This window comes from Cydia pomonella, chromosome 6 (genome assembly GCF_033807575.1).
Source record: "Cydia pomonella isolate Wapato2018A chromosome 6, ilCydPomo1, whole genome shotgun sequence".
Classification (NCBI taxonomy): Eukaryota; Metazoa; Arthropoda; class Insecta; order Lepidoptera; family Tortricidae; genus Cydia; species Cydia pomonella.
In genome coordinates, this window is record NC_084708.1 from 18,478,270 (window position 1) to 18,501,216 (window position 22,947).

The window sequence follows — 22,947 nt, forward strand, 5'->3', positions numbered from 1 at the left end:
GACGGTCTATGCAGTCTTAAATTAACTTATTCTCCTACGCTGTGACATTGAGAACATTTTGTAAATATGGTTATTGTTTTTGGTTGGAGATATGTCACTTTTGACACTAACAGATCGGTATCGTATCTCTGTGACATCTAATAAGCATTGTTCGAATTGGGCCTTGAAGGATAGTCGAGTTCAATGGTTTTCAATAATTTGCAGTTAAATGCGGACCTGAAAAGAAGAAATCTCAAATTAATTAAATTAAAAATTTAAGAAAAATCAATATATTTTTGTAATGTTTAGTGTGGTTTTGTTTTTGAGATGAGCAAAAATATCGCTAGTTGCGATTGTAAAACTACCGCTCAATTTTTATGGTTGAACACTGTTGAATGAAATATCTGAAAGTAACGAAAGTCTGCTATAATTTGTGTCTCCTTGCTCTACGTCTACTAAAGTTGACAAGCCGCTAATAGTAGTTTATCAACTTTAGTAGACGTTTATGAATAAGGGGGTAAATATTTTCGATAATTTAGGTTTTTGAGACGCAATTTTCATTTTGCTGTTGATACTAGGTATATTATTTTTTTTAAACTTTATTGCACAAAATTTATATAGCAATTTACAAATGGCGGACTTAATTCCAAATGGCATTCTTTACCAGTCAACCATAAGGCCAAACAGAGACACAATTGGTGCAGAGAGAGAATACAAAATCAATAAATTAAAAAGAAAAGCAAACTAATATACTTATAAGCGACATATATCACATAAATACAAACATATGTATACACTATAAATATAAGACACACATACATACATACATACATACTATAAATATAATATTGATGAATATTATTCGAACTCTTATAAACTTTTATATTTATAAACGTTTGTTAAATCTAACAGGCCGTTGATAATCATCTATCATGTGTGTTGTGTCAAACCTCCAATTGACAGTATGCGTGTGTGATAGGTAATGAAATACTACAAGATACTTGCCACGTTATGGTTATCCTGTAAGTCGTCATTAGACTTGATGCCAATATTGTCATCAGCATCCCAGTCTAATTTATTAAAGTGTAAAGTTCTAAGTCCACTGCACTAATTAATCTTCTTTATTGATTTATTTACATTTCCAATTTCCAATATGAAACAGACTCTAGGTTTTTCCTAAGTCTAGAGTTATCCTGAGATCGTTTTTAAATTAAGTTTGTTGATCTACCTGTAGACAAAGAAAATTTAAATTAATATTACCAGTACTTACTATGTTACACACATATAAAGTTTATAATATATTAGGTATGTCAAGACATGGTCACGAGAATCGTGATTTTCCCACATAATAGATAGTACCTACACAAACACACGTAACAAAAACAATAACTGCAAGGTTCAAATATGTAGGTATTTTTGCCTTTTTTGTTTGCGTTTTACTTTTGTATACAATGGCTCCCGAGCCGCATGCAGCTCTTTGAAAGTACATTTGTGGATCTTGAAGCCACACAATAAACAACACTTGAGAGTTCTTAAACCATTGAAAACAATACTAGTGGCTGTTTGATCTACATACATTTATAAACAAAATATCGACCTTTCATAAAAAAAATTGGTACGATATAGGCGACTCTCCCCTAAATAGACAGCTCTTGCAGTGAGCAGATAATACATACATACATACATCTATCAAACATACATAAATCTAGAAAATTAAGTTTCTCGGTATTCTACTCGTATTGTAATATAATTTCCAAGGACACACAGTGATTTAGGTGGTAAATGAAGTTCCTAAAAGGAGAATGGGCAATTTGTCCCATGGATGTATACTGTTGAGACATATCTCATTTGAAAGGGTTTACTCTTAGCATTATTTTATTGTATGACACCAACTTTGGATAACTTGCAGGGACTGAGCAATTTAAAAAAAAGAGTGGCCAATATAAACTGTTGTTTTACAAAGTACTTGTTATGTAGCCGGTTGTTAGGTGTTTTGTATGAAAGAATATGAGAAATTCTAGATTTCTGTTTACCACTACTTACGTTTAAGTACGTACAGGGCTGGAATTAGTTGATAAAACATATGCTTGAATTAAAAATACTGCTATTAAACACTGAAACTTGCTTGTATACTCAAGCCATATATATCATTTAAAAGACATTTTTATAAGGTATTTTAATATATATATACTTGCACTCAAATGCTTGCAGGGGCGGTAATAAAACTAGTTTTGTCGTTAATTAAGTGTGGTAAATGCCGCTTTGTTTGTTCTACCTGGCACTAGATGGAGCCTTGGTAGCCGTTTGGGTAATTTTTACTAGTGGTATATACAATTGAGTCATATCCTATTTGGAAGGTCTTCAATTAAGCATTAATTACTTATATGACACCAAAGACCGAAAGTGTCCAGGGAAGATGATATTAATAATTTTGATCATGCGCTGCGGCGTAAACTGGAACTAAAAAATGTCATTCATATAGAGTTACTTTTGTAACCATTTACATCACTTTGCATGCCTGAAATATAATGAAAAAGTAATTTATATATTTTTTTAAATTATTACCGCTCAATAAATGGCACTAAACTACTTAATTATGATTTTTCAAATCCTCTCTAGTACTGACATCTTGCGTGCAATAGGAGAACCGAATGAGCGGCAAATGCTGGATCCGTATAGTCGCTTATAAACGCTTAAAAATGTCACCGAAGAATAAGTTTGTTTAATTCGGAACTTTGACAATAAAACGAGTTGTTACCTTGAACGAGTAAGTGTCGTCTATTTATCTCTCTTGCTCTTACATATTCGAGTGATAAAGGTAGAAAAAGCATTATATTTTTTAAAGTTCGCGTTATGTCCCGCTAGAAACGTTATATAAACTTATTATTAAACATGAAATAAGATTCCTAAGCAATAAGTAGGTAAGTAAATGTATTTATGGAGTACCATAATTAGCAGCAAGAAAATAAATCTAAGTTTATATGTTACGATAAAATAAATCGTAAAAAGGTACTATGTACATACTTGTTTTGTCTCTCTGCAGGAAAATTGTGTAAACGTGAAACATTTGAGATTGCGTCGCGGTTCAAAGCAACGTTCCCTTCGTTTGCCATATGAAGCAGGATTAAATTGTGTAGTTTTAAGTTCTCATGTAAGTGAATTGTCAAATTCTTAGTGAGAATAAAGAATCTTAAACCTAAAATTAACGCAGTGAATACATTACAAGCATCAGCGACTCTTAACTGTTTGCCAAGCTAAGATAGTAGCTGTATTTCGTTCCATTATATATACGTATGAAATAAAAACTTTTGAATACATTTAACACCTTTATTTCATATAAATTGAAAAATAACTGACGGCATACATTTTCTAGTGAATAGGTGCATCCAGATCCAGATAAGAGAATGCATGGTTATTGCGCCAATCTCGGACCATTTGCGATTGGTTTGCTAAGGGCACCGCTAGCTGGTGCGGATGCACAGGGCACTTATACATACCTTATTAAATAAAAACTTTTGAATACATTTAACATCTTTATTTCATATAAATTGAAAAATAAGTGACGGCACAGATTTTCTTCACGGTCGCACAAATATTATCAGGACGAGTCGACAAGTTACTTTAAAGCAAGCATTGGTGAATAGTTGCATCCAGATCCAGATAAGGTAATGCATGGTTATTGCGCCAATCTCGGACCATTTGCGATTAGTTTGCTAGCTGGAGCGGGTTAACGAAAAACAGTAACTGGCGACGATAACTGGCGCGGACGCGTGCAACGAATTTTACCTACAAAGGCACCCGCGCGCGTGCACCCGCTCCGTGCACTCGCGCCAGCTAGCAAACGCCCTTAACCTTTTGAACGCCAAGAATACCTTAACCCTTTACCAGGCTGACAGTTTAAAAATGACAATCGAATGTCAGTCTTATTCATCGAAAATAGAACACATGTTTGAAGAGCCGCATGTGGGAAATATATATCCCTTAGCCTGGTAAAGGGTTAAGGCGTCTTAACTAGCTATGCTCAAAGCGTCATAAATACATTATAGCTGATATAGCCGCTGTCAGAGTAACCTTCACACTTTCAAGTAAGGTTTAGGGCATAGGGCGTCCGCAACGTCGCGCGTGTGCATGGAGCGGGCGTGCGGCTTACAGTATCAGCAACGCTAACTGGCGCGGACGCGTGCGACTGATTTTACTTACAAAGGCACCTGCGCGTGTTTGCCCGCTCCGTGCACTAGCGCCAGCTAGCAAACGCCCTTAACCTTTTGAACGTCAGTCACCTAAAGGCGCCGTCACTAGACATGATTTAAGGGCCATGAACACATTAATGATTATAGCTGTTATAATCGCTGTCAAAGTCCCTAATGTAATACTCATGCACTTTCAAGCTCACTTGCGCCCGTGACCTTGGCGTGTGAGTAACGTTTTTGTTTGTGGCGTTCAAAGGGTAAAATATCAATGTCGTAATGCGTCGCTAGCGCGTTATTTTCGAATCGCACCCGTGCTCCCGTGTTGGACTGCACACGCGTTGTACACTTCTTGTTATTGTAACCGTTTGTGCGCCTAGATAACACAAGTACACATACACAACTCGCAAAATGCTCGCGTGCTCTTGTTTATATGTAAAGTACGTCTTCTAGGGCCGCGGATTGGACCCACGCGACCGGCGGGGCGGTGAGCGGCATACATTAGTCGCAATGCAAGCTGTAAAGCTAGTGCAGTGCATGAGGGACGCGCGGCTTTCTCTCACCACATCTTTAGGTGTTCTTGCCGTTCAAAAGGCTAAAAGCACCTAATGAGGTGGCTTTACATTAGGTAGATGCCGGCCCACACGCCGATCCGGTGTTCAGGCTAAGGAAATCGCTATGTAGGCCAATTCGAAAGTGCAACTGACATTAAACCAATTTTAGAATAAGTATTGGGGGTTATCCGCCTCTGGTCAAACGAGTGATTAGTCAAAATTAATTACACTAAAACAATTCATATAGAATACAGAACCTATGAACAATATATACCTAGAGAATCTAACTTTAATGCAATATAATTGAACAAAAGAAATACATTAGTACGAGTAGTACGATCAACCTCTATGTCTATTTTTAATAGTCTTAATGTTCGTGTATCGGTTCTGTATTCTATGGCCATTAATTATGCTTTATTTTTCAACTTCCTTTGACTACACACAAGTACACATTATATTTGCTTTTTTCTTGAACTTTATCTTGCCCATGTTCGATTCTTCTTATGTCGATGCATCCTCATTATTGCCGTATGGTTTCTGAAAATACAATAACAGTTTTTGTATTGTTTTCTAATACCTACGTTTGAAGTCGGTTTCCTATTTTTAAGAGAAGTTTTTTTTTCATGTAAGTACCGTCAAGTGGGGTAAATTAGAGCAGATGGGATACCTATCGACAATTATGTCAATAAACAGTTTTACGTTCCATCAAGAATTGAGAGGTTGCCTCAATTCCTCATGGAACCCATGATGTAAGCTAGACCTTTACACAAATATTCCTTAAACCTCGTTAAGCAAGTAGCTTCTTTACAAACATAACAAAGAAGACAAATCGTCTAGCGTGAAATACGCATCGTTAAAGAGTTCTTTTCTGGTCCTGATCAGAAGTTCCACTTCTTCAAATAGCACTTTTTTGAATGGCAATGCTTGGTCTGTTGATCAAACTAAAAAAAGCCTATAAGATTTGGGGAGTTCCCTCAATTCCTCGTGGTTTTGTCAAAAATAGGACCATCTTGGAACTATATACCCACTTTCAAACGATAACTAATTTTCAACATTGGTTCAGAAATAACGAAGATCTTACTTAACATATATACAAAAAAAAAGTTTTTGAAGTCGGTTAAAAAGTAGTATCTTTACAATACTTCCGTCCTCTAAGATGGGATGACTACTACAATTTGCTTACTAAGTAAGTACTTACTTACTATTAGTATCAGATTGGAGTCGACTCGAGAGTCGATAAAATGGGCGTCGCTACCCTTTCCGGGTGGGGGGATTTCACCGCATGAAAAAGAGACACATATAGTGAGTTCTTACTGTTCTACCAAACTACATATATAAAGTAGTCGTACTTTTTGAGTCAAATTAGTTTCATTCTAAAGGTGCGACGTAATGGCCTGAAGCCCGCTCCTAGCTTAATTTATAATACGTTTAATTATTCATTGTCTTTACCTAATTATCTTTACCTTTTGCCGACCGGTTTGGCCTAGTGGGTAGTGACCCTGCCTGTGAAGCCGATGGTCCCGAGTTTGAATCGCGTAAGGGCATTTCTTTGTGTGATGAACACAGATATTTGTTCCTAAGGCATGCGTGTTTTCTATGTATATACGTAAATATATATTTATCTAAATAAGTATGTTTAACGTCGCCTAGTACCCATAGTACAAGTTTTGATTAGTTTGGGGCCAATCTGTGTAAGATTGTCCCTACATATTTATTTATTTATTACCAACGTAACCTACATTAGGTAATGAAAGCATTTTATTTTTGTAAGGGTAACAGTTTTGTTGGGATATAAAATGGTTAATGATAAAAACTAATACTTTTACCAGCATTTTAACTTTATATTCATGTATTCGAAACCTATACATTTATGACAATAACTTTTGCAAGACGATAAGATTTTTTATTCACAATAACTTGTCCGTATTCGAACTGTCTGGCTACCCGGCTAGCCGTGGCTAGCTGTGTACCCGGCTTTTATACTCTGAAACTGGAACTAGTGACAGATAAGAGTCGATTGATGTTTTTTTTAAAGATACTTATACTTAAATAGAATTACTTACCTATGTTTAATTAAAAGAAAGACTACTTATACTTAATAATCCTTACAGTTCTAACCTATTTAACCTACCTACCTACTTTTAATAGTAGCAGTACGGTTCACTTAGTAGAAATACCTGTTCTAAGAATAAGGAAAAAGAAAGAAGAGTAATAAAAATAAAGAATCTGTAAGTCGTTGAGGTGTTCCGTTCTTCATTAGCAATTCTACTTCATCAAATGTCACTTTATTGAGTAAAAATTCTTGTAATATTGATAAAAATCCTAAAATGACTATATGTATGCCTATACAATATGAGAAGCTCCTTCGGTTTCTCGTAGAACCTATCATCAGAACTGGACCTTGACACAAATGTTCCTTAAAAGCCTTACATGCTATAAACGAAATAAAATAAAAAAAAAACGCCTAAGGTAAAATACTTGTCGTTGAAGAGTTCCATTTTGCTCAATATCAGCAGTTTCACTTCATGAAATGTCACTTGTTCAAATAAAAAAACTTGATATGTTGACGAAAATCCTCAATTCCTCCCAATTGAGAATTCAAATCGATTTAAAATCCTCAATTCCTCATTGAATCCATCATCATAACTGGACCTTGACACAAATATTTCCTAAGAACCTAGCTTGCTACAAACTTAACAAAGAATAAGAATCGCGCGCGTTGAAGAGTTCCGTTCTGGTCAATATCACTAACTTGTTTAAATAAAAATGCTTGATATGTTGACGAGAATCCAAACATTACTGTATATATTGTATGCCTATAAGATTTGAGGAATTTCTTCGATTTCTCATGGAACCCATCCTCAGAACTAGACCTTATAACACAAATGTCTTCAAGAACTTTACTTGCTACAAAATAAACAAATAAAACATATCGCGCGCGAATTGGCGAGTTCCATTTTGGCCAGCATCAGCTGTTGCACTTCGTCAAATGTCACTTTTTAATAAAAATGCTTGATATGTAAATAAAAATCCAGAAATTATAAGATGTCTGGAATTCCCTCGATTATTTATGAAACCCATCATCAGAACTGAACATTGATATAAATACACCTTAAGAACGTTACTCGCTACAAGCTTAATAAAGAATACAAAACGCGTGCGTTGAAAAGTTCCGTTCTGGACAACATCAGCAGTTCCACTTGATCAAATATAACTTTTTTTTAAATAAAACACCTAGAGATATTGATGAAAAAAAAACTATATATATTTCTATAAGGTTTGAGGTGTCCATCATCAGACCTAGACACTAGACACTGGTGTCTAGCACAGATATTTCTTATGAACCTTACTTTCAACAAACTTAAAAGTTCCGAGGAATTGTTCGGATTAATCTCTGCCGCCTCTTTCCGTCACCGCTTTACCACTTAGATGGTTGGCAATCCTCAACTGTGCATTTCTCTAGAAACTTCCTGCCTCATACAGCTGAACTATGAAATGATCTGTCGCATGCGGTATTTCCGGCCCAATACGATTTTTAAAACTTTAAGGAAAGAGCGTATTCCTATCTTAAATGCCGGCACCGCACTTACATTCCTTATGGTGTAACAGGTGTCCATGGCCAGCGGTAATCGCTTACCATCAGTTGATTCGTCTGCTAGTTTGCCTCTTATATCACAACAAACAAAAAAAGAAAAAAATCTCGCGCGTTGAAGAGTTCCGTTTTAGTCAACATCACTTCACCACCACACCACTCCACCACCACCAAACACCACTTCATCAAATGCCACTAATGTGAATAAAAAAAGCTAAAGATATTGATGAAAATCCAAAATGACTATATGCCTATAAGAATTGAGGAGAATGAGGAGTTCCCTCGCTTTCTAATGAAACACATCATCAGAACTGTACTTCGACAAAAATGTTTCTTGAGAACCTTACTCGCTACAAACTTAACAACGAAGAAAAATTGCGCGCGTTGGAGTTCCGTTTTGGTCAACATCAGTAGTTCCACATCATCAAATGTCATTTTTGTGAATAAAACTTGATAATATGTTGATGAAAATCCAATAAGTACTATATATATATATACCTATAACATTTAAGAAATTCCCTCGATTCTTCATGGGACCCATCATCAGACCTTTACCTTGACACAAATGTTCCTAAAAACCTTAGTACTTAAAACTTACTTGCTACAAACTTAACTAATAAAACAAATCGCGCGCGATTTGGCGAGTTCCATTCTGGTCAACATCAGCTGTTACACTTAGTCAAATGACAATTTTTTAATAAAAATGCTTGATATGTAAATAAAATCCCAGAAATTATTACATGTGTGCCTATAAGATTTTAGGAATTCCCTCGATTCTTTATGAAACCCATCATCAGAACTGTATTTTGACAAAAATGTTTCTTAAGAACCTTACTTGCTACAAACTTAACGAAGAAAAATTGCACGCGTTGGAGTTCCGTTCTGGTCAACATCAGTAGTTCCACATCATCAAATGTCACTTTTGTGAATAAAAGTTGATAATATGTTGATGAAAATCCAATAAGTACTACATATGCCTATAGCATTTAAGAAATTCCCTCGATTCTTCATGAAGAATGGTCCCATGGGACCCATCATCAGACCTTTACCTTGACACAAATGTTCCTAAAAACCTTAATACTTAAAACTTACTTGCTACAAACTTAACAAATAAAACAAATCGCGCGCGAGTTGGCGAGTTCCATTCTGGTCATCATCAGCTGTTACTTTTAGTCAAATGACACTTTTTAATAATAATGCTTGATATGTAAATAAAATCCCAGAAATTATTACATGTATGCCTAAAAGATTTTAGGAATTCCCTCGATTCTTCATGAAACCCATCATCAGAACTGGACATTGATGTATTAAGTACACCTTAAGAACCTTACTCACTACAAGCTTAATAAAGAATACAAAACGTGTGCGTTGAAAAGTTCCGTTCTGGAACACATCAGCAGTTCCACTTGATCAAATGTAGCTTTTTTTAAATAAAACGCCTGAAGATATTGATGTAAATCCAAAAAAAAACTATAATATAATATAAGGTTTGAGGTATCTATCAGACCTGGATCTAGACACAGATGTTTCTTAACAACCTTACTTTCTACAAACTTATCAGGACAAATCTATTACGGCGACTGTTCCATCGAATTGCTCGGGATTAATCCTTGCCGCCTCTTTTTGTCAGCGCTCTACGCTACAACATTTTTATTTTCACCACTAAGATGGTTGGCAGTCCTCAACTGTGCATTTCTCTAGAAACTTCCTGCCTCATACAGCTAAACTATGAAATGATCTGTCGCCTGCGGTATTTCCGGACCAATACGACATTTAAAACTTTAAGAAAATAGCGTATTCCAATCTTAAAGGCCAGCACCTAACTTACAACCCCTATGGTTTAGCAGGTGTCCATGGGCGGCGGTAATCGCTTACCATCAGGTGTGACGTCTGCTGGTTTGCCTCTTATATCATAAAAAAAAACAAAGAAAAATCTCGCGCGTTCAAGAGTTCCGTTTTGGTCAACATCAGTAGTTCCACTTCATTAAATGCCACTAGTGGGAATGAAAAAGTTTGAGGTATTGATGAAAATCCAAAATGACTATATGCCTATAAGATTTGAGGTGTTTCCTCGCTTCCTCATGGGACCCATCATCAGACCTTTACCTTGACACAAATGTTCCTAAAAACCTTAGTACTTAAAACTTACTTGCTACAAACTTAACTAATAAAACAAATCGCGCGCGATTTGGCGAGTTCCATTCTGGTCAACATCAGCTGTTACACTTAGTCAAATGACAATTTTTTAATAAAAATGCTTGATATGTAAATAAAATCCCAGAAATTATTACATGTGTGCCTATAAGATTTTAGGAATTCCCTCGATTCTTTATGAAACCCATCATCAGAACTGTATTTTGACAAAAATGTTTCTTAAGAACCTTACTTGCTACAAACTTAACGAAGAAAAATTGCACGCGTTGGAGTTCCGTTCTGGTCAACATCAGTAGTTCCACATCATCAAATGTCACTTTTGTGAATAAAAGTTGATAATATGTTGATGAAAATCCAATAAGTACTACATATGCCTATAGCATTTAAGAAATTCCCTCGATTCTTCATGAAGAATGGTCCCATGGGACCCATCATCAGACCTTTACCTTGACACAAATGTTCCTAAAAACCTTAATACTTAAAACTTACTTGCTACAAACTTAACAAATAAAACAAATCGCGCGCGAGTTGGCGAGTTCCATTCTGGTCATCATCAGCTGTTACTTTTAGTCAAATGACACTTTTTAATAATAATGCTTGATATGTAAATAAAATCCCAGAAATTATTACATGTATGCCTAAAAGATTTTAGGAATTCCCTCGATTCTTCATGAAACCCATCATCAGAACTGGACATTGATGTATTAAGTACACCTTAAGAACCTTACTCACTACAAGCTTAATAAAGAATACAAAACGTGTGCGTTGAAAAGTTCCGTTCTGGAACACATCAGCAGTTCCACTTGATCAAATGTAGCTTTTTTTAAATAAAACGCCTGAAGATATTGATGTAAATCCAAAAAAAAAACTATAATATAATATAAGGTTTGAGGTATCTATCAGACCTGGATCTAGACACAGATGTTTCTTAACAACCTTACTTTCTACAAACTTATCAGGACAAATCTATTACGGCGACTGTTCCATCGAATTGCTCGGGATTAATCCTTGCCGCCTCTTTTTGTCAGCGCTCTACGCTACAACATTTTTATTTTCACCACTAAGATGGTTGGCAGTCCTCAACTGTGCATTTCTCTAGAAACTTCCTGCCTCATACAGCTAAACTATGAAATGATCTGTCGCCTGCGGTATTTCCGGACCAATACGACATTTAAAACTTTAAGAAAATAGCGTATTCCAATCTTAAAGGCCAGCACCGAACTTACAACCCCTATGGTTTAGCAGGTGTCCATGGGCGGCGGTAATCGCTTACCATCAGGTGTGACGTCTGCTGGTTTGCCTCTTATATCATAAAAAAAACAAAGAAAAATCTCGCGCGTTCAAGAGTTCCGTTTTGGTCAACATCAGTAGTTCCACTTCATTAAATGCCACTAGTGGGAATGAAAAAGTTTAAGGTATTGATGAAAATCCAAAATGACTATATGCCTATAAGATTTGAGGTGTTTCCTCGCTTCCTCATGGAACCCATCGTCAGACCTTTACCTTGACACAATAAATTACAAACTTACTCGCTACAAACTTAACAAAGAAGACAAATCACGCGCGTGGAAGAGTTCCGTTTCTGAACAACATCAGCAGTTCTACTTCACCAAATGTACTTACTTACCACCCATTTATTTGAAACAGTACCTCGGTACTCCATTTTGATGCCGCCAGCTTGAAACTTCAATGGCCTCAGTGTCCAATGAACAACTTAAAAATGCTGAAAGTAATAACAATTATAATAAGTTGGGAGTAGCGACCTTACACACCCGAGTGCTCCTGGGGAGTTCTGTTACCTGCAAGGAGGGTGGGTGGGACAGGATTCTCTGCCTCTGGCTTGCCTTAGCCGGCCGGCCACAGTGGATTCGTTAGAGCTATAAGCTCCAGGGGGGAAGTGAACCATGCATAAGACGCGATTTGGCACAGTGGCTGCTTGGGTAGAAAGCGGCGTACACCTCTCAATACCCCTGAGCCGCTCACACCGGTGTTACCCTTGAGCCATCCTAGATGTCGCTTTTTGTGGGGGCGAGTCGCCGTCTGCCGGAAATAAAATTGAATACCGTTTTATTAGGTAGGCGTCCGGTTTTTTTATTTCATAGCCCAGTATTTATTCCATCGTTTTTACCCAATAGCCCGGTTCATTTTAGATTCTATAAACTCTCAAATATGTAGTCTTTACACCCTGGCGGGTGCTGCCTCTGCGTGCGACCCATAATACGGGCAAGGGCAGCATCCGATCGGAGTACCCCTTACATTTCATTAAAGTGGCCAAAGGGCTCTACGTGTTGCTTCGGCTCCGCGCACGGTCCGTAACCTTATTGTTCCATGATAGGACATACATTTTTACGTGGAAAAATGGCCTACATGTAAAATGTTTGTCAGACATATTTTTGGAAGTATAGTACAATCATTAACTTAGAAATATAGGTAACATTTCACGAATAAAAATACAGTAACACATATTTTTAATTATTTTTTTAACTTATCCTACGCAAAATAGAATTGGAGAAACTGACATAGGGACTATCATTCGACACGACACGTATAGTAAAGTATGAATCCGCTCTAAGTCCCCTTACATAGACAGTGGGAAGTAAAATAATTCTTGTTCTGAAAACAATAAAATGTAAAATGATTAGGTAGGACAATCCAAACTTCTAAGGTCGCGTAGATCAGAAGGAGATATGAATTTGGTCGACAATACGATAGGAAACTTTTCAGCATTTACATTGGCGCATTTTTTTCTGGAATACTATCTAAATTGCACTTTGTATATATGCTACATTTTTTATATAATTTGGAGACTTTATTTTCCATGGAGTTGAACGCTATATAGCAGCTATACGAGAAAAAATAATACTTTTATCTTACCTACCCCATTAATAGTGAAGATCATCAAGGAGCATACTCTCTGAGATCAATGGAATGGAGTGCCTTTCGATTGGAGAAAATTATAGCGCATTAAAAATAAACTATTTTGTAATTACAATTTTGAATATTTTAAATTGCGCGTTTTGACAATTATTGTTGACAATATTACATTCAGAGTCATCTTGACATAACTTTAGAAATCCATAAACTAGTCTATACTTTTTAAAATGATGGAGTAAGACTGACGAGATTACCGCTATGTATAAATGCTTTACGTCAAGTAGAATTTTGCTTTAGAGCGACATCTGGCGTTGAGTAGAAAAGTTAAGGCGTAATTAACTACAATTAATTAACTCATTAAATGGTTTTATTTTGATCCCTGCAACGATTTGACCCCAGCTATATTATACGAAAAATAGCTTATAAAAATACTTTTCACATGATATACATGGCATTTGTATACACTCTTATTTCGCTGTGTATCAAGTAATTTTTAGAATGGCGATTTTTTAAAACTGTACATTGTGTCCCTTTAAATACTTTATCATTGGTATTGATACAAAAAACATAAAGCATTTTTTATATTCTTTCGAATAAAATACGCTAGAACTTTTTATATCCCGCATATAAGGAAATAACTGCTTATATGCGCAACTTCTTTTTTTATATAGCTCGGTCCCTGCAAGTTGTCCAAGGTTGGTGCCATACAATAAAATAATACTACGATTAAGAGCTTTAAAACGACATATGTCTCAACAGTATACATCCATGGGACACTCCCCATACAAAAGTGCCCATTGTCCTTTTGATACATATTAACAATTTACTTAGATCTACTTATAAATTAAGCTCCAGTAGTAGTAGTAGTAGTAGGTGCATCAGGGATAATCAATTACAATGTTGACAAAAAAATACAGTTTTAAAAATATAGATTAAAAATATAAAGTATTACCCTAATTTAACATGTTTTTGTCTAACTACTATTTAGGATAAATAGATTTTTTTTTTTTTATACTACGTCGGTGGCAAACAAGCATACGGCCTGCCTGATGGTAAGCAGTCTCCGTAGCCTATGTACACCTGTAACTCCAGAGGAGTTACATGCGCGTTGCCGACCCTAACCCCACCCCCCTCGTTGAGCTCTGGCAACCTTACTCACCGGCAGGAACACAACACTATGAGTAGGGTCAAGTGTTATTTGGCTGCGGTTTAATAGATATACTTTGCAAAATAAAGCCTTCTAGGGACTGACTATTTTCCCGCGCATAAAAGATTGCTTATCACCTCACTTCTCTCTGATCGTAGATGGTCAGGCGTAATTAATCCCTTTTAAAAATTTGACAATAAATGACAATAACACACTTCTCAAAAATGCTATGTAAAACATGTTATTAAATTAGGTATGTTAAGTTTTGATACAGACGGCGTGTGTATAATCAAGTAACTAAATACAATATTGAACATGTTTAAATTACATAATTTAGCAGTATTTTTGTACACTCCTTATAAATAAATTGTCTTTCTCTTTTTTAACTTTTGTGTGTACGTGTAAGTGTACCTACTTAGTTCTTCGACAAGTCTGTTCTTCAGCCAATATTGCTAATACCCTTCAAAGTTAGGGTACCTTTTTAGTAACACACTTATATTTGACTACTTACTATACAACAAGTACATTTGGTAATAAAACATGTACATCTGAATGTATCATGTAGGTTGTCTGGGAGAAACCGATCTTTAGTGATAAGACCGCCTGTTGTCTACTAATATACTCTGTATCTTTAGGTATTTAAAAAAAGTAAACAAAATCTACCCTAAAATGGCGGCGTCAGTTGAGGGTAGAAGAAAACATTACATGATCAAGTAATGTAGTTAGATTAAAGTCAGGTCGTTCAGTGACCGATCCAGGCGGATTTATATTTGGTTGGTTAACCAATAAATGTTATAACGACCTGAAAATGTTCAAATTGTTTGTTTACTTTTATTTAAATACCTAAAGATACAGACATAGGTGTTTATAAGCTTAATTTGTAAGACATTGAACTTTTTTCTTAACTTTAAACATTGATATTTTGGTGTTTTGTCTGAAATATATGATGTTACCGGACGTTTGAAGTTACATATTTCATAGTATATTAACCCGTTAGATTGGGTACATAGGTCAAATGTGTAGGTACACGTGTTAAATATTAGGTACACTTTAAAATAAGCACTGAGTAAATAATAAATAGGTCAGATGGCAGTCGCTTTCGTAAAAACTAGTGCCTACTCCCATGAGCCGTGGTAAAATGCCAGGGCAACGCGAGGAAGATGATGACGACAAATTCGTATTCGTCAATACAGGATTTTGAATTATAATTTCGTTTGACCCGTGCTGAACGCAACCTTCTGTATTTTATGCCGTGAACTTTCTAATGCGACTCTATGTATCAGTATTTATGCCGTTTAACCAAGATTAAAGCTTGAAAAATGTAATCTTATTCCCAAACCGACAGAATATAAGTAGGTACTGATAGGAATAAGATTGCATTTTTTTTACACAAATTACATCGAACTTTATTTAAACGCTACGTTTGGGATTTTCTGGACAATTTAGTGTCCCACATCTATCTTCTATATTACAACTCTTTTATTTCCAGCAAGAAACTAAGAAAGAGATTTAGATTACTCCGTAATTAATAAATTACTCCCAATATCTGAAAGCATACTTATAAGGAATATCTAACTTCATCTGTTCTTTATTTGTGATAAGGAATAAATGATGGATAATATTCACATTGCAAATAGGTTACCTAGTAAAATTGCATAGAACAGATTTCATTTTTTTTATGTTATTTAATCATATATTATATCAAATGAAATTGGGAATGTGGCCAGCCTTATGGGCACCCTTCCGCAGGGGTCAGATCTAGGGGACCTAAGATAGGTGAGTATAAGTTTTATAATTTTTTTTTATAGTTCGTACTTAATTTTAGTAGTAGGTTTTAAGTTTTATTATACTAGTACTTGTTTTTCCTAGTACTAGTAGTATAAAAAAGTATAATTAAAGTTTATTTTATATGTCATCTAACTGTAATATTTATTATTAAAAAGTTGTTCCAGTCCTGGTGGCCTAGATTTTAGATAAAAATGAAAAACGATAAGATATATTTTTTTTCTGTCCGCACACAATTTTACTACGCAATGCAATGTGATTTTTATTTATTTCTTATCACAAATAAATAACAGATGAGGCTACTCTTTCCTTATAACGTATCTCCTACTATAAGTAAATTGTTTTAGGTGGTTTAGTGTACGCATAATGTAACACTAGCAATAAATTTTCTCAATATTTTTTTTTTCATTCTTAGATAGTTAAATAAATGTAAACAATATTTTTATTTTATTTTGGGGTACAGTCAGCCAAGAAAGTGGTTTACCACTTTTCGACTCTATTTGTCAAGTAATAGAGTCGAAAATTGGTAAACCGCTTTCTTGGCTGACTGTACTAACAACATTCATACAACAAGTACGTTCGGTCTGGCTTTAACCTATTTCATTTAACCTTTTGAACCATTGACATATATATCTAAGGACGGGCCTTACGGACAATATGAATGGGGCCAGTACAGCGGTGTCACGCACACGAATTCGAGCCAATCGTGCAGTCTAACGCCGCAACGCGATTGGTTGATGAGTTCGCATCACGCGCGCGATTATTCGCAACTAGTTGCGTCAGACTGCACGATTGGCTCGAATTCGAGAGTGACACCATTGAACTAGCGCCATTCTTAGTGCCCGTAAGGCTCGTCTTTAGATATATATGTCAATTTTTTGAACGCCAAGAGCACCTAAAGTTGTAGTTACTAGTCGTGCCCACAGCGCCAAGGACAAATATAGGTTAAAGTAATCTTCACACTTTCGAGGAAGGTTTATATTAGCTCCCTTGCGCTCGGGACCTTGGCGTTTGAATGATGTTTGGGTTTATGACATAAAGCATTCAAAAGGTTAATCATGTAATGTTTTCATTTACCCTTAAATGGCTAAACAATCCGTTTGGTTTTGGGTTCTTTACTAGGACCCGGTAATAGCAAATATTACAAAACCCAATTACTATTGATTGATCACATCATCTCGATATATTCCTATTAACAAAACAGCATGATTATAGCAGCGTCATTGCTACGATAATGATATATTACGTATAACATAGTATAATCTTTTGTAAGTTATTTTAAATCGAGTTAAATTAACCAACTCAAATATCCTAGCTGCTGTTGCGTCCTCAGGTGCAATTTCGAAGCCCAGAGTTCGGTGTCGCGACAAGTTCTCTACCCTAACACGAAGTAAGTGTACATAAGTACAGGTAGATAGTTATTTATATAGGTTCTTTTAAGTATCGAGTTACCGTAGGGGTAGGTAGTAGGTACCTACTTTGTACCTACCACCTAAATAGTGTTATTGTAGTGCAAGTCGACAAGTATCCTTACCACGACTGCCTTCGGGCCACTTGCGCCATCCAGGGTTAGCCACTAACTCGGAGTTAACCGGTTAACGGAGTTGCCAGTACAATTTAACCCTGTGTTAACGGTTAACTCCGAGTTAGTGGCTAACCATGGATCGTGCAAGTGGCCCTTAGCAGTGTCAAACTGAGATATTCGCTAACGTCTGCGTAACTTACTTTATATAGGTACATCTCGCTCACACTAATATGCGCGTACGAGCGAGATGGATAGAAAGTAAGTTATGCACACGCTAGCGAATATATCAGTGCTAAACTGATGCTAGCCGTATAGGTAGGTAGGTACTTTAGGCTTTTTTAAAATATTAGTTCTTATATGTATGTTCAAGAGTTGTTTATGTAGGTTAATATATCACATATGAAAGACACTCACCATTCATGAATTAAGCGTATAATGTGAAAACTGATTGGTGTCTCGCCACGTCCACAACGGAGGTAGGCAAGACTGCTGCAGCCCGGCCAGCAGCTCTGCGTGGTAGCGCTGCGCCGCCAACAGGTACGGTGCGGGTGGCAGCGGCAACGGGCAGTGTGGCTGCATGGGGGGCAGCGGCGGAGGTGATGGCGAGCGCCGCGGCTCCGGCTCTAGCAGCGCGTCGATTGTAAACGCGCGTCGAGGCCGCGGCCCCGCCGGCAGTAGCGCTGCCGTATCCGGCGCTTCCAGCGGCTCGGGACTCAATCTCGAACATAGGTTCACAGTTGGGCCATACAATCCTCCACTTGGCATACTCGGTGGCGGCGGCGGCCCGCCCGCCTGACGCGCCAGAAACGCTCGATTAAAACTTGCTAGCGCCGCAAGCTCCGCATTCAAACTGTCCTTCTCTCCCTTATGTAACTTAAACCGCTTGCGCCTCCTCAATAGCGAGCCATTCTCGAACATGTCGAAGGCCTGCGGATGTAGCGTCCAGTAAGCGCCCTTGCCTGGCCGGTCCGGCCGGCGCGGCACCTTCACGAAGCAGTCGTTAAAGGAGAGGTTGTGCCGCAGCGAGTTCTGCCAGCGCTGCGTGTTGCGCCGATAATATGGGAAGCGGTCCGTGATGAACCGGTAGATCTCTGAGAGCGGCAGCATGCGCTCTGGGGAACTCCAGATGGCCATGGCGGTTAGAGCTATATATGAGAACGGTGGTTTTTGGTCTCCGTAGGACTCACGTGTGGGTCGAGGCATAGTTTGTCACTAACCCGTTATTGTTTTGATTATTTGTCAACTGAAAATTGGCTGGTCACACGTCTCCCGCAGCGGAGTGGAAGATAAGGACTGGGCGAGCGAGCGAGACTGGCGCACGAGGCAGGAGGGGCCTGCCGCTGGCGCCGCCCCATGCCGCTGCGCCAATCGCGCGCCTCTCCGTTTGTTTGTTGTTTTTGTCGGCTCGAGACCCTTTACAGAGGAATTTAAATTGTTATCACGTTTACATTATACAAAATTTATTCGACACCGACAACGCTTGAGCTTGTTTCGAAATTGCAATGATTAAAGAAGTAGGTAGGTGGGTACTTATCGATGCTGGGTGAGAGAGTTGAAATGATGGGAGATGATCCCTATTAGCGGAGCGGGTGTGTAACTAGAGCTCGCGGCACTTTACTGTGGATCTATCTTGCAGTCATATGAGTAGAGGCATGCTGTTACAATTTTGCAATAATTTATTTTTGTAAATTCTGCTTTAAGTTTAAAAATGTAATTTTTTTAAAGCATGTTTTTGTTTTTTTTTTACACACAATGTCGTGATTATTTTTAGCTTTTTAATTTTATTAGTCTTGATATTTTTCTATGGATATGGAATTCATGCAGTTGATATCATTATTAAGTCCACTTTAGTGTAAATTTATGAAAAAACAAAGAGCGTAGCTTCGGATACTTCAAGGTGCTTAGCCAACGTGCCAATCCTAAACGCTCCGTAGCGTATTGTAGTCATCTCTCTATATAACTCAATATTATCAATATTAATGCAACAGTGACAGGTGCGTTTCGTTCGCTACGGAGCGTTAACGATTGGCACATTGGCTACGCACCCAGGTAGGTCTTCTGTGAAGGACAATATAGGAAACCAAGCTAATCGGGTGGGTAAAATGTAGTGCATCGTTTAGGATAGGTACTAGTGGCTATCTGAGCTGTAGACTTCGCGAGCATAACTTAAAACTGAATAAATGTAAGGCCACACCATTTTGAAAAAATATATGACAAAATATTTAATCGTCGAATCTGCTCATTAAATTTTACCAGACTCCGTTGAAGTGGAGGAGAACATCTGGGCATACGAGTAGGTACCTACGAAAGCATTTTTGCCCAAGGTAAAAAGGGCAAAGATACAGAGGAGGAGAATTGATTTAATACCGTAGGTAAGTCAATAATGCAGATACCTGTAGGAATATAAAATATATGTTTGCTGTATTTTCTTGCAGCAAATTCCGAATTCAATCTGATTTTAAGGACTAGGTACTACATGTAACATGTACGTACAGCTGTTAGATATGTGGGTGGGGCAAGTAACAGTTAATTGATACTCTTTTATAAGATTGTTATAAATATAACCTATTTAAAAATAATGACTCTTACATTAGATATCGAATTACCCATATTGATGACTTTTTTGATAAGTTTAATGTTTACTTCTTCAAAGACATCTAAGTACGATATTGTATCTCCGATTTAATATGGCAGATTACGTCAGTTATAGCTGCGGGCGTCAAGTTAATTTTGCTGAAAACACTTGATTTCTAACAAGTCCTGTGAGGTAGGTAGGTAAATAAATGAATATTAGAACAGTAGCTTTTCGTCATAATACATTTGTCTCTTGTTACGTTGTTAACATGGAGAATTCTCATAGACCCAACAAAGACAAAGATAAACACAAACAAAGACAAAGGCCCGTCATGGCACATATGTATGGCGCTTCCGGAATTGCGAGCTTTCTTCGTCGTGTATAAAACTGAAACAAAAAACCCGATCATGTTCCTAATAGCATATATAATACTTCCGATAACTCTAAATGGCTAGCGCCTACAATAAATCCCTCAACATTTCATCCCTATAGCTTGGAGACTAGCAGTACTCGTTCGTGTAGTGATGCTCCGCCACCTACTTATATTTTCATTCCCGAAAAAATCTATCGAGTAATGAATGAATCCGGGATGAATGATTAGTGTCTCAGTGCCGGAAAGTAAGGTACAGGTTAGCGATGCCGGTCACAAATGACACTGGTGACATTCGATTGTCACCAGTGTCTGTTTCTTAATCACAGAATATTGTTACGTAAGTAAAATAATTCAATTCTTCTTTAATAATACTGTCTTGTTCTAAACTTTTAATACCATCTATCTATGCAGGGACCGTATACTACCCTATTACCTATCTGAAATAGTTTGATTCTACAAACTTTTTTAAAGCAGAAATGATGACCTTCTCACTAAAGGTTTTGTCACATTTTGATATTGCAAATGCTATGCAGAGTTGGCTTGGTCCTACTCTAGTAGGTACTATTCAGTACCCATGAGTGGGTAGTTTTCTTAATCATCATTTAAAAATTACGTGATATACATTAAAATACAAAATAAATAGGGCACTATTAGCACTCCGAGGTGCTTTGCCGGCGACTCATTTAAATGTTGTCGGCAATATGCGAGACCGGCACATCACTACACTTAACACAACGTTCGCCTGCGGCCCGCGAAAATGCTAAGGTTCGCCGCGAACGAGCTGCTAGCGGCGACGTTGTGATCGACGACGTGCTGCGCGGACAAGGCTGCTGTTATAAACGTAATCACAGTCAAATAATAGATGCTACGAGGCAAGGAAAAGAGGGTCAAGTTATGGAAAGACTTTATTATCACTGTACCTGTCGCGTTGAGTGATGATGCCTATGACAGTTCCTTCAAATCTCTTCTGTTTAGGATTTATTAAAAAAAAAAAATACTGAAGAAATATGTTTTCACCGTATGTTTATTATATTTAAAAATGTCTACAAACATTTTACGTGACAGCTACTCCATATAAAATGAACTGTCATAGAGACCATCATTCGACGCAACAGGTTTAATAGTACAATTCACAATTAACAAGTAAATTTGAAAAAAACTAGGAAAACACGACAGCGTTATATAGTATTTTATACAATCGTGATATAATAGAGAGTTTTTCAGTCGAGTACCGTGTTTAGGGAACGAAGTTTGCTGAGTTGCCTAAGTGAGGTTAGAAATTGAAAAGCTTGATTATATCAGTATTGTATACAATACTTTTTCTACAAGTCAACAAAAATAATACTTTAATATAATAAAATCTTATAGGTAAACAAATCAAAAGTATACAGCTATTTAAGATACGCGAGTAGCCGCGATACCTTCATACTTGTACGCGTCCCGGTCACCGGGACCCGGCGGGGTGGTCAACGACACCTTCTCGTAACTCATGAGGGCCTTGCATTGCAATTTAGCATTGAACAAGTACCTCATCTCCATGCTAAATTCAATTTTTAGACAGTTTTTTTCCCAATTTTGGTCACTGTAGCCTATGGAGACTAACAAGCAACGGTAAGCGGTTTTCGTAGTCTATACATGTTGCTATATTAAGGGTGTCACAAGTGCGTTTATTACTTATGAAGAATTTTTTTTTACTATACAAACTAAAAATAAGTAATTAATTTGACCTATCGTTTTGTTTCCTCCTCTTGACCGCGGCGAGCTGTGATTGTTCAATTTCATTATAGTTGACTAAACCGTTTCCAAATGAATATTATAGTTGAGTTGGGATCCCACACATGAAAAGTAGCCAATTACAGTTTGGTATACGAAATATTTATTCAACCATTACAATCGACGAGTCGAAAAAATTAATTAAGCTAGAAATTATTGCAAACCAACTTTAACTCGTTACCCCGACCTAGATCCTAATCATTACTCGAAACAGTAGGTACTTTTTTATATTACGTCGGTGGCAAACAAGCATACGGCCCGCCTGATGGTAAGCAGTCTCCGTAGCCTATGTACGCCTGCAACTCCATAGGAGTTACATGCGCGTTGCCGACCTTAACACCCCTCCCCCTCGTTGAGCTCTGGCAACCTTACTCACCTTAGATACTTCGATTTTAGTGCTGTTTCTTTTCCAAAATACGGCGTCTAATT

At 37.2% G+C, this 22,947-nt stretch overlaps 1 protein-coding gene across 1 annotated transcript; it reads right to left on the minus strand.

Annotated features, from left to right (window-relative positions):
* Window positions 1-988: 988 nt before the first annotated feature.
* Window positions 989-19,521, minus strand: LOC133519185 (fork head domain-containing protein FD4-like). The gene is made up of 2 exons (XM_061853148.1): window positions 18,212-19,521; window positions 989-1,207 (listed from the first exon to the last, which is right to left on the minus strand). The coding sequence occupies exon 1, from the start codon at window positions 18,998-19,000 to the stop codon at window positions 18,215-18,217; it is 786 nt and encodes a 261-aa protein (XP_061709132.1). The 5' UTR covers window positions 19,001-19,521; the 3' UTR covers window positions 989-1,207; window positions 18,212-18,214.
* Between the last annotated feature and the right edge of the window lie 3,426 nt (window positions 19,522-22,947).

Coding starts and splice junctions, on each gene's coding strand:
- LOC133519185 (XM_061853148.1), bottom strand. CDS start 19,000: ATGCCTCGACCCACACGTGAGTCCTACGGAGACCAAAAACCACCGTTC.